Source organism: Sander vitreus, chromosome 2, assembly GCF_031162955.1.
Source record: "Sander vitreus isolate 19-12246 chromosome 2, sanVit1, whole genome shotgun sequence".
Classification (NCBI taxonomy): domain Eukaryota; kingdom Metazoa; phylum Chordata; class Actinopteri; order Perciformes; family Percidae; genus Sander; species Sander vitreus.
The window spans coordinates 34,708,290-34,721,951 of NC_135856.1; the positions used below are offsets into that span (position 1 = coordinate 34,708,290).

Here is a 13,662-nt window from a genome sequence, read left to right on the forward strand (position 1 = left end):
CCATCCCCCAGGTTCTGAGTAAGCATATTTAGGGCCTGAGCGCCGACAGCAGCGAAGGCCCTATTGAAACTGAAGGAATTATTATTAGGGCCCAAGCGCCGACAGCGGCGAAGGCCCTATTGGAACTGAAGGAATTATTATTATTAGGGCCCGAGCGCCGACAGCGGCGAAGTCCCTATTGGAACTGAAGGAATTATTATTATTATTATTATTATTATTAGTATCATTATTATTATTACACCAAATGAATTGGCTTTTTGAGGGGCTTAACATATTCAAAAACTCAGCAAAATTGGCGTATTTTTGTATTTTAAGAGTTTTGGGAATAGGCGCACAAAAATGGCTCGCAAACTGCAGTGCGTTTAACGTAGACTCACGAAACTTGGTACACATATGTAACATGTCATGATGTACAAAAAACTTCATTAGAGCCATACCCTAAACCCAACAGGAAGTCCGCCATTTTGATTTCAAAGTTCGAAATTAGTGCGATTTTGGCCATTTCCACATGTCGTACTTTAACAAACTCCTCCTAGAGATTTTATCTGATCAACTTCAAATTTGGTCTGTACCATCTTAAGACATTAAAGATGAAAACTTGTTAAAAGAAAAACTTTTTGTCATAGGGCGTGGCCGTGGCGGGGCGGCCATTTTGTGCGTTTCGCCATCAAAACAGGAAGTGGGTGTAACTTGAGTGTACATTGTCCATTTGGCTCAAAATCTTTCAGGATTCATAAGAGTCCAACCCTGAGGACAAATAAAGGCCGATATTTAATTAAAGTCATAGCACCCCCTAGTGGCAACAGGAAGTAGGCCTAAAAGTCAAAGTGCTATACTTTAACAAACTCCTAGAGATTTCATCCGGCGGACTTCAAACTTGGTCTGTACCATCCCAACACCTTAAAGATGAAAAGTTATTACAAGAAAAACTTTACATCAAACGGTGTGGGCGTGGCATGGCGGCCATTTTGAGTGTTTAGCGATGAACAAAGAAATTGTTGTAACTTGAGTGTACATTGTCGTATCTGCCTGAAATTTCTCACGATTGACAAGGGTCCAGGTCTGAGGACATATACAGGCCAATATTTACTTTTGGTCATAGCGCCCCCCCCTCCGCTGGCAACAGGAAATGCACCTTATATGACAAACATCATCCGGTTTACATGAAACCTACAAAGTGGGATCGACATGTGATACTGAGCCGCACCCTATACTTTAACCACGCCCACTTATACAGTCCATGCCCCCTTTCATAACATTTGAACCGTTTAAGGTGGTCTTGTGTGAGGTGTCATTGAACTCAGCAGAGTTCCTTCTTCATTGGTGATGTTTGGCCCGCCCCCTATGCTTAAGCCACGCCCCCTTTCATAACATTTGAATCGTTTAAGGTAGACCCTTGTGTGAGGTATCATTGAACTCAGCAGAGACTTCCTGCTTCCTTCCACAAAAATGGCTCGCTGGCGCCCCCTACAAAGTTTAAAAATGTTTGCACCTGCAGTGCGTTTAACGTAGAATCACGAAAGTTGGTACACATATGTAACATGTCAAGATGTACAGACAACGTCATTAGAGCTATAACCTAAACCCAACAGGAAGTCTGCCATTTTGATTTCAAAGTTCGAAATTAGTGCGATTTTGGCCATTTCCACATGTCGTACTTTAACAAACTCCTCCTAGAGATTTCATCCAAACAACTTTAAATTCGATCTGTGCCATCTTAAGACGTTAAAGATGAAAAGTTGCCAAAAGAAAAATTTTTTGTCATAGGGCGTGGCCATCAAAACAGGAAGTGGGTGTAACTTCAGTGTACATTGTCCAAATGGCTCGAACCTTTTCAGGATTCATAAGAGTCCAACCCTGAGGACAAATAAAGGCCGATATTTACTTAAAGTCATAGCGCCCCCTAGTGGCAACAGGAAGTAGGCCTAAAAGTCAAGGTGCTATACTTTAACGAACTCCTCCTAGAGATTTCATTTGGCGGACTTCAAACTTGGTCTGTAGCATCCCAACACCTTAAAGATGAAAAGTTATTAAAAGAAAAACTTTTCGTCAAACGGTGTTGTTTGGCGTGGTATGGCGGCCATTTTGAGTGTTTAACAATGAACGAGAAAGTGGCTTTAACTACAGTGTACATTGTCATATCTGCTTGAAATTTCACACAATCAACAACAGTCCAGGCCTGAGGACATATACAGGCCAATATTGCCTTTTGGTCATAGCACCCCCCGCTGGCAACAGGAAATCTGCCTTATATGACGAACATCATCCGATTTAAATGAAACTTAGAAAATGTGATACTGAGCCGGCCCCTATAATATAACCATGCCCACTTACTCCGGCCACGCCCCTTCCATAACATTTGAACTGTTTAAGGTAGACCCTTGTGTGAGGTATCATTGAACTCAGCAGAGACTTCCTTCTTTGTTGGTGATGGGTTTGGCCCGCCCCCTATGTTTAAGCCACGCCCCCTTTCACAACATTTGAACCGTTTAAGGTAGACCCTTGTGTGAGGTATCATTGAACTCAGCAGAGACTTCCTTCTTCCTTGGTGATGGTTTTGCCCGCCCCCTATTCTTAAGCCACGCCCCCTTTCATGAATATTGACCCATCTAAGGTAGAGTCTTGTGTGAGGTGTCATTGAACTCAGCAGAGAGTTCCTTTTTAATTGGTGATGGTTTGAGCCGCCCCCTATGCTTTAGCCACGCCTCTTTTCACAGCCAATGAACTGTATGATGTACAGTCTTTATCATTAGTGATGATTTGCAGTGTCTGAGTGCCGCGCAAATGCACGGTCGCAAGGAGCGGCAAATGCCGGAAACCCATCCATCGCTGCTTGCAGCTTTAATAGATTTTGTTGCTCTTTTGACTAAGGCAGTAAATAGTTTTGGACTACCCTGCTCCCAAGCTTCGCATTAGGCCTGAAACAGAGGGTTTTTTTTATTTTAAAGTGCTCATATTATGCTTTTTGGCTTTTCCTCTTTCCTTTATTGTGTTATATATCTTTTTGTGCATGTTATACGTTTACAAAGTGAAAAAGCCCAAAGTCCACCCCAAAGGGACTTACCATCTTCCAGAGAAAACACTGTTCACAAATTGCTCCAAACAACTCTATTGTAGTCCAGCCTTTACTTCCGTGACGAACGTGCGTCACTTTGTTACACACGTTATAATGCTCGCCTAGCTGCTAGCATGGCACTCCCTCATGTTCTGCAACTGACTAGCTAGCAGTACTTTGCATGTGCGACTCCCAACAAAGATGGTACAGAAGTGATGCCTATTATGCCTCACTCTGTAGCTAAAACAGAGAGCTCAACACAGGGTGAAAAGAGGAGCTGCAGCAATGTGCAGTACAACAAATATATGGTGTTTTCCAGAGATGTATAGTAACGAAGTAGAACTATTTCACCACTGTACTTAAGTACTAAAAGGCTGTAGCTGTACTCTACTGGAATATTATTTTTTTCTCCTACTACTACTTTTACTTCAGTACATATTTTCGATGAGTTTAATACTTTTACTCGGATACATTTTTTATGTGCTGCATCGTTACTCGTTACTGTTGTAGATTCCTCACGCTCCGGAGACTGTGTAGGTTACAGTGTGTTTAGTTACGGCTACGTTAGTTACGTACGAGATCGCGTCGTGTTTCTTTTCATTACGGCGGTTGCCTGTTCAGAAGTCAGAAACAATGTAATTTTGTACTCTTTCTATTTAGCTATTGTTGCAGCAGATTAAGCTTTTTCTGAGTTGTTTCAGTCTGCAATGAGTACTGAATGTTAACCGTTTTATCCTGTGATGTGAAGCTGCTATTATCTGTATTTTGCTAGCTTGCTAACTTTTCACTGTTCATCACACATTACTAGCTAGTGTGTAATACATTTTTTGAGGCTTTAATCGTTACTGTGCTGGAGAGGATGTTCATTTTACTTGCACAGTGTGATAATTGTACATTTTATTTCAGTATTTGTTAATAAGTGATTAATAACCCACTGTTATATCAGATAATAGTAGTTATAACAGCTGTGACTAGGGCTGTCCCAAACGATTAGTTTTTTAAATGATTAATCTAGCGATTATTTTTTCGATTAGTCGAATAATCTAACGATTAATTTTTCAATTAGCGATTATTTTCCCATTGCTCAATTATTAACAATTTACACAAAACAAATTTCAATAAGGTTCAAATCTCTATTAAAATTGTTTAACACTGCACTGTTATAAAGTAAAATGAATTTGTAGTGAAACCTGAAGCCAGATGTAGGCTATCAATCCAACAACAAAACCTTTAGGCTAAACATTTGAAATTATATTAAACAATATTAAAGCTGGAAGCAGCGTTGGACGGGCCCTTGCTCCTCTGCGTGCATCGGAGTTACTGGTGGACGCCGCTCCTTGCGACAAAAACAATGAAAACGGGAACTCTCTGTTGAGTTCAATGATACCTCACAAAATAGTGTACCAAAAACAGTTCATTAGTTATTAAAGGGGGCGTGTCTTAAGCATATGGGGCGGGGGAAATCGTCACCAATGAAAAGGGAACTCTGTGCTGAGTTCAATGATAACTCACACAAGACTCTACCTTAAATGGGTCACCAGTTATGAAAGGGGGCGTGACTTAAACATAGGGGGCGGGCCAAACCATCACCAATCAAAAAGGAACTCTCTGCTGAGTTCAATGATACCTCACACAAAACTCTACCTTAAACGATTCAAAAGCCATAACGGGGGCGTGGCCTGAGTAAAAAGGTTAAAGTATAGGGTGCGGCTCAGTATCACATGTCGATCACACATTGTAAGTTTCATGTAAATCGGATGATGTTTGTCATATAAGGCGCATTTCCTGTTGCCAGCGGGGGGCGCTATGACCAAAAGTCAATATTGGCCTGTATATGTCCTCAGGCCTGGACTGTTGTTGATTGTGGGAAATTTCAAGCAGATATGACAATGTACACTGTAGTTACAGCCACTTTCTCATTCATCGCTAAATACTCAAAATGGCCGCCACGCCACGCCCACACCGTTTGACGAAAAGTTTTTCTTTTAATAACTTTTCATCTTTAAGATGTTCAAATTTGAAGTCCATCAGATGAAATCTCTAAGAGGAGTTCGTTAAAGTATAGCACCTTGACTTTTAGTACTACTTCCTGTTGCCATTAGGGGGCGCTATGACTTTGAGCCAATATCTGCGTGTATATGTCGTCAAGGTAGGACTCTTATGAATCCTGAAAATTGCCAATTGGACGATCTACACTCAAGTTACACCCACTTCCTGTTTTGATGGCGAAACACACAAAATGGCCGCCCCGCCACGGCCATGCCCTATGACGAAAAGTTTTTCTTTTAATAACTTTTCATCTTTAACGTCTTAAGATGGCACAGACCAAATCTGAAGTTGATCTAAAATCTCTAGGATGATTAAATCTCTAGGAGGAGTTTGTTATACGACATGTAGAAATGGCCAAAATCGCACTAATTTCTAACTTTCAATTCAAAATGGCCGACTTCCTGTTGCGTTAAGGGTATGGCTCCAATGACGTTTTCTGTACATCTTGACATGCTACATATGTGTACCAAGTTTCGTTAGTCTACGTTAAATGAACTGCAGGGGCTCAATTTGTTAAGTTTTGTAGGGGGCGCTAGTGAGACATTTTTGTGCGCCAATGCCTTATGCCTATCTTTTGCACCCAAAACCCTTAAAATACGTAAATTTTCACCAGACTTCATGCGACTGCCAAATTTGGTGAGTTTTTGAGTATGTTAAGCCCCTCAAAAAGGTTATTAATTTGCTGTAATAATAATTCCTTCAGTTTCAATAGGGCCTTCGCCGCTGTTAGCGCTCGGGCCCTAATGATATTCAAACTTTTGACTGCTTTCTACATAACACAATACTTGTACTTTTACATTCAGTACTTGAGTAGTACATTTTAAAATAAACTACTTGCAATTCTTAAGTACAAACATTTTTTTTAAAGGGATATTTCACCATTGGAAAGATAAATATATCTTTAAATTGGGTCACTTATGTAGTAGAAATGTGATTTTTTTTTTAGAAAGTGGTGGCTTCTAGGCCGAGAAAAGCCAGAAAATATGTTTTTGGCTCATGTGGATGAAAGACACCAAATCCCAGAATGCACTTGCTTCGCTGCTACTCCCAAGCCACGCCTACCGTTTACAAACAGACAGACAGACAGTGAGACTCAACTCAAGTGTGTTTCATTGTCATTTCAACCATATACACGAAACAACGTTTCACCTTGGCTCAAGTGGTGTTACACATTTAAAATATATAAAAACGACATTATATAAAAACGACATACGAAACAGGCTACATTTAGTGCAAACACATTATAGGCTCCGTAACGTTCAGCTAACGCATAGCTACTAGCATTAGCGCTTGGTGGGCTGTAAATACCAAGTATACACAGTATAACACAGCCGTAAATTTGCGTGGAATGTAGAATGGTCGCATTTAACAGTCACAAACTCCAACAGCAGTTAGCAGTTAGTTGGATACAAGCGTCCCATTTCTGCACCAGGCAGTCCGTGTTAACACAGCCTACCTCCACTAGCTAGTCTTACCCGGCGACAGAGCAGCTGGATAGTCCGATAGAGCAATGTTTCCACAACAACAAAAACACAGCAGTCTCTGAACTCGCGTTGGGAGTTTTGTTGAAGTTGGATGTAGTCCAGTTTGTTGTCTAATGAGCGGACACTTGCAAGCAGCATTGATGGAACAGGTGTTATACGTTGGGGAAACGTATGACGAGCTACATGTCCCCTGCCCTTTGCCATAATGTGCAACGTAACGCATGCGCTATGCCTTATGTGCGCGCACTCACATATCAAAAAATGCATTGAGGATGGCGACACCAAGTCCTCCCAGAGTGGTGCCTTTTGTCATTAGTTTTACTTTCAATAACTCCGTAAACAGTGGCAGTAAGCGAACAGCTACATGCAAGGTGTGTGGCACCAAGATAAATGATGCCGGATCAACAACGTCGAACTTCATCAGGCATCTCAAAACGCACCCAAATAGGTCAGTCACTTGCTAATGTGAAAGAGACGTTACATTTAGCATGTATCATCAGGTAACAAGCTAACCATCGCAAAGTGCTAATGCTGGGAACAGGCAAATTGTATATTTATAGTTAGTAGTTGCTGAGGCTCAGACATCCATGGCGCACAGGAGGCAGGACGCACGGATCCATCTCCCCAGAACAAACGCTGTGTCGGGTGGGCAAACTCATGTGATGCGTAATTGATCCCATGGATGATTTGTAGGCTATTAAGTGAACAAGGTGTACCTGGTCCACCACACACTGGGCCGTCTTGACTGTCTTAATTCTGCACATATTTCTGTTACTGTAGTCCTATTTACTATTTCATTATTTCATCCATGCGTGGCGCAGCAGATCCGTGCGCACTGTCACCTGGCCTCACTAACCTCTCCTCCTCTGAGTTGGCTCTCCCTCGCGCTGGACTCAGTTTCACTGAGCGTACTAACACTTAAATAAATGGCATTACATCAGTGAGTTCAAACTGCTTTTGTGCATAATTTGGACTGACACTGAGATGCATGTTGTTCTGTAACTGGTGTGGCGCTGCCATTATTCTCTTGATTTCCACTTCGACATTAGACATTTTTTTTAGTGAAAGAGACGTTACATTTAGCATATATCGTCACAGGTAATAAGCTAACCATCGCAGTGTTGTGCTAATGCTGGGAGCAGGCAAATTGTATCTTTATAGTTTTATCCATATGATGTGACAGACTTAGGTTAATATTTCACCAGGTCCGAGGGCTAGAGGCATGTGTTAAGTAGACCCCATGAAGTTATCCTACAACTGATTTTGATACTGTACTGTATGGATGGTAGCTACAGGACATGCTTTGAATTCATAAGATTTAACAATACAGTGTTAGGGACAGATCAGATGGCCAGAGATTTGACACTTAACTTGGACTCGAGCTCAAAGACTTGAGACTCGACTTAGACTTCCAAAAAATGACTTGTGAACATCTCTGGTTGGGAGGTAAACATTTCTTATCTAAACATCATAATAATTCTATAGCTGTTTGGGGCACTTTTACCTTGGTTCCCCAGATAGTCGCCTACCTTGCCTAATGGTAAATTCTGCTCTTGATGTTTAGTCCATGACTAATGCATACTTAATGCATAAGTAATGCTTGAAATAGAGTTAGAGAGTCCCCCTGGATCTGATTGGTTGTTTTCATTTGGGTTGAAGATGAAGTTAAAAGTTGAATTTAGCAAATCCAATTTGCTAAATTCAGTCATGTGCCAAGATTTAAAAAAAACCTTGAACCCATTCCTTAATGGAAAATATACACACATAAATGTAGTAGTTGGTAATGTGTGGCCACAGTCTTTCTGAAAGAAAAATGTTTGTCATCACATACCTGTATAGTTTGTGGCATTACCTTGAAAGTTAGGCCTTATTCTTGCGTCATAGCTGGCCATCAGACGGTTCAAGATGTTGGAGGTGGCGTTAGCTGGAACATCGGCCAAATCCTCTGGGGTCAATTGGCTGTTAAATAGGAATTAAAACAATTAACATCCAAATCTAAAATGCTATGTTTTTTCTTCCCAACAATGCTGGATACATGTGAAATAGCAAAATCTGGGAAACAGAAAGGAGCCAGAAATAAATCATTATTTAACACTAAAACCACCAACTGTCATGATTAAATTAGGGCTGTCAGCATTAACGCGTTAATCGCGATGCGATTAAGGGCAGAGCATAACACGTACATTTTTTTTAAAATCACATTAATCGCATGCCGCCATTTATTAACTTATTTTACACTTCACTCGGCTTCGGGACGTGCCTAACAGGCTGCTATTTTGACCCTTTGCCGCACCTTTACTTATCATCAAGCTGCCATACTTCCTCGTAACACATCCTACTGCTGCAGGCATGATGGAGAAAGACAGCAGCAACACAATTCTGAATGGCGCTTTTTATTTTCCAAAACTCCCGGACGGCTCAGAGGTCGAAAGCCATATGCACATTGTGTAAAGCCGAATTAAAATATCACTGATGCACGTCAAGCTTGAGCTACCACCTACGAGCTAAGTATAGTACAGTTACTTTATATTAACTGCTGTATATTGCTGCGCTCAGTATTCACACCACGATGTGTAGCCTAGCAGCGCTAATTGTTTACACGTTTTGACAAGGAGGCTGTAATCTCACAAGCTAGAGCAAAGTTTTATATTCGTTAGTGTCAGCTCAACCATTACAGGATGGAACTGTCTACAACCGGGAGCACGCACTGGGAATGTCAGGCGGAGCAAACAGGGACTCAGGATGCAGGTCTCAGACACGCAGTAACAGTCAAACAAAATGGATTTATTGAACACACTGGTACAAACAAAACAGGCAACAGTCTCCAAAAACACTGACAGGCAGTAGACAAAAAGTAAATCTGGCGACAGTATCCAAAAAACACTAAACTCAGATTCAGGTAAAAAGACGGGAAAAAAGCTGGAACACTAAACTCGAAGTTATAAGACGACCTGGCAGCGAACAAAGAGCAAGGGAGTGAATATATACACATGAGGGAGGAGGGGAGACAATTAGACACAGGTGCAGGACATTAGGGCTGGGAAGGTGATCACACAAGGCGGGAAGGCAGACAAAGACCAGAAGGAAAGTGACACAAACACACGGTGAGTATCAAAATAAAACAGGAAGTGAGCAAAGTAAGATGAATGTGAAAGAAAACTGAAAACATGACCTAGGAGTGGGAGCTGGGCATGACAGTACCCCCTCCTCTAGGGCCGACTCCTGACGGCCAAGGCTTATTTGGGTGCTGCTCGTGAAACTCCCGAATGAGGTTAGGGTCCAGGATATTGCTGGCCGAAACCCATGATCTCTCCTCAGGTTCATATCCCTCCCAGTCGACCAGATATTGCCGGCCACGACCCTTCTCCTTACAGCCAGCAACTTTTTGACGGTATAGGCCTGTACGATTCCCCATGCGCAGTGGAAGGTCTCGGGTAGCCAGCCACACCCTGTAGCCCACTTGATAACATGGCGCCTCGGCAAGATGTCGGTCAGCCATCCTCTTATAATGTGCCGAACTTCTCAACAAGATCTGGCGGGCACGGGTCCAAGTGAGCCTACACCTGGAGACCAGAGCAACAGCTGATGGGACCTCCACCTCCCTCACCAGCGCAGAAAACAAGAGAGGCTGGTAGCTATAGGCGCATTGGAAGGGGCTGAAGCCGGTGAATGCACAAGGTAGGGTGTTGTGGGCGTACTCGACCCAGACCAGGTGTTTGCTCCACGATAATGGATTACAGGAAACCAAACAGCGCAGCCCCTTCTCCAGCTCTTGATTAAGGCAAGTTAAAACGGGAACGGTTGAAAAAAAGTGCCCAACTGGCTCATCGGGAGTTTAATCTCTTGGCAGAGCGGAGATATGGTTATTGTAGTCCATCCAGACAAGGAACGGCAGCTCCACCCACTCCAGCCTGTAGCACCACTCCTCCAGGGCCAAGTTAACAGCCAACAGCTCCTTGTTCCCAATGTCATAATTTCTCTCTGCAGCCGACAACTTCCTGGAAAGAAAGGCACAGCGGTGTAATTTTCCATCCCTTGGTTCTCTTTAGAGAGGACGGCCCCCACTTCCACATCTGAAGCATCCACCTTGACCAAAAACTGCTGCTGGGGATCAGGGATGATCAGGACTGGGGCTGTGGTAAAATGCTCCTTCAGCTGAGTGAAGGCTTGGTCGGCTTGGGGGGGGGTCCACTGGAACCTGAGCTTAGGAGAGATAACAGCATGCAAAGGGACAGCAACAGTACTGCAGCTTCTTATGAATTTTCTATAGAAGTCAGCACACCCCAATAAACATTGAACTTGCTACTGGCTTGTGGGAGTTGGCCAATCCTTCACCGCTCGCACCTTCTCAGGGTCCATCTTCAACTCCCCCTCCGCCACCACGTAGCCAAGGAATGAAACAGTTGGGACGTGAAACTCACACTTCTCAGCTTTGACAAACAGCCGGTTGTCGAGGAGCCGCTGAAGTGCAACACAAACACGGTGAGTATCAAAATAAAACAGGAAGTGAGCAAAGTAAGATGAATGTGAAAGAAAATTGAAAACATGACCTAGGAGTGGGAGCTGAGCATGACAAGGAGAGTGCAGCCACAAAACATCTTGTGTGTATTCGATCTGTAATGAAAGAGCCTAAAGCCTGGTAAACTGACTTTTAAATAGTTACTTTGTCATTATTTTTAAAAAATAGATGGAAATGAACAACTTAACTGTTTCAAGAGATGACATTTTTGCAAGTGCCAGCTGGTAAAAATGACCCTCTCGTGGTTCTAGGTAGAAATGGAATGCTGGCGGTTCTAGTGTTAAATACCACAGTGGCTTCCCAAAAAAAGGAGACTGTCACCGAAAATTGCCCACATAAGTTCTTTGTTCAAGCAGCAATTACAACCCATATTAAATAATATATAACTCTGCATATGGAGGAAGGAAGGAAGTATGTACAGGTCAAATGAACACATCATTTTCACTCAGGAAATACGTCTTGTCATGTAAGTAACTTAACAATTGTGCTGATTGTAACCTAAACCATAATCTTTTTCTAATAAAAAAATTGTGATTTAAGCTATTAGTAAACCAGCTTTAGGTTACATTCAGACCAAAGTGAGCAATTTGGCGATACACCACAGGGTTGTGTGGCGGTGTCACTTATATGGCCCATTTGTGTGTAGTCTTGTTGTGTTATAAGTAAGTAGATATTTCACAATTGTTGTTTTCTGTCAGATCATTTATAGATATCGACATTCCCGACCGCTCTTGAAGGCAGCTACTTTTTACCGAGAAAGAGAGAAAGAAAAGAAACAGAGGGACTGTGCTTTGATGTTGTAGGTCGGTTGGAACGGTAGGCAAGCAGTAGTGGGTCCACTGTGCTGGGTAGTGAGAAGCAGATGTAATCCTTGACCAGTCGTAATCCTTGACCATCACTACAGAGGTGAGCACCACTGGGCGGTAGTCAGTCAGGCCTGTGTTTTCTTGGACATAGGAATGATGGTGGACTTTTAGAAAAGGTCAGTTCCTATGGCCACTTGGCCAGTGTGAATGCAAATGGAAAAACCGGTTTTGGGGGAGAGTAGTTAGTAGAACTGTTTAGATGTGGACTGTTCCTATAACTACGTTCCTGTAACTACTTGGTCGGAAAGAGGCTTTGGTGTTTACATGCTTAAAGCCCTCCTGACATCATGCTCAAAAGGAAGATAGGTGTGAGAGGTGCACCCACCCATCCCTCTGGGGTCCGAGGGTGTTTTTAGACACTGATGATTTTGGCATGCTCTGATATTGTCAATTTGAACAAATCTAAGCAGTATTTTTAAAGTACCATGACCGTTTTGTATTCAACACAAGTTTATCTCCAATAATATCTAACTAGAATCTAGGGATATCACGAGAACCAATACCTTGTTACCAAGTTGATAACAAAATTCTGAAAATGTATCTGTCATGTATAGGTCACATGTCTGATGAACAGGAAGTAACGAGAGAGTAAAGATGGAATAGCCTGACAGTATGTGGCTGTAATAATCGTGTTCGGAAAATAAAGCAATTAAACGAAGAAGCTCCATCCATGTGGTGATTAAATTCAGAATGCACTATCTAATTCAGTATTAAGATAGGCACACAACAATGGCGAAGAGGATGTCGGACTTTTGAAAAAAAAAAAAAAAGTTCAGCTAAGTAAACATGAGTGAGCTAACGTTAAGCATTGAAAAGTTGGGACTTCAGCCGTTCGCATGTTACACAGACCCCGCTACGCTAGGACCAAGATGGACGCGGAAAAGGACTAATTATTAATGATGATACAACGATGTCAAAAAACTGAGGAGACAGGCTCTAATTTTTCACCTTGCTAAATGTTCAGGATATATTTTCGACTTTACCGCACACTGGAGAAGCATCAGACTGCACAACCGCGGTGGGATCATTGAATACATACTTCATTCCCAGAGTCAATCCAGCGTTTGCCTACCAGACGTTTCACAAGTTGTGTCAGAAACAAGGTGAGACTGTGCAACAATTTTCTACACGTCTTAGGCAGACGGCGAGAGGCTATGATTTTTGAGTTGATACAGATAACCAGATAAGGGATGCAATCCTGAGTACATGTACATCAGACTATGTGTGCAGAAAATTACTAGAGGAAGGTCATGGACTGACACTGGCCCGCACGTTGGAACTGGCCTCACAGTGTGAGGCCAGTTTCTGAATGGACTCTGAAAGGACAACAGAAACTGTTCATCATGTCAAACAAAAAGGAGGTTGAGAGGTAAAGATGACGACAAAACTGGAAAAAATTTTACAGATGTGGATACACTGATCACATGGGAAAAGATCCCAAATGCCCTGCATGTGGACAGACATGTCACAACTGTAATGGAAAAGACCATTTCTCCAAAATGTGCCACACAAAAGGATCAAAGAAACAAAATGTGAACAGTTTGAGGTAGACCAAAAAGACTGCATTTATTGTAAAAGAGGATGAAATGTCAGAGAGACTTAACTTTTGTGTGGGGGGAGTAGTAAATGTGTACCCATATTCATCCAGCCAGTCATTGTCAGTTAAGGGGGCATGTAAGTGTGAAATCA

At 42.3% G+C, this 13,662-nt stretch overlaps 1 protein-coding gene across 1 annotated transcript in view; it reads right to left on the bottom strand.

Moving 5' to 3' along the window:
• LOC144528994 (glycine receptor subunit beta-like) overlaps window positions 1–10,087 on the bottom strand; it is a 79,859-nt gene extending 69,772 nt beyond the window's left edge. Inside the window, exons 1-2 of the mRNA XM_078267907.1 lie at window positions 9,816–10,087; window positions 8,441–8,547 (exon numbers count right to left, since the gene is read on the bottom strand). Of these exons, the coding sequence (XP_078124033.1) occupies window positions 8,441–8,547; window positions 9,816–10,087 (379 nt within the window). The remainder of the gene's footprint in view (window positions 1–8,440; window positions 8,548–9,815) is intronic.
• Window positions 10,088–13,662: the final 3,575 nt, after the last annotated feature.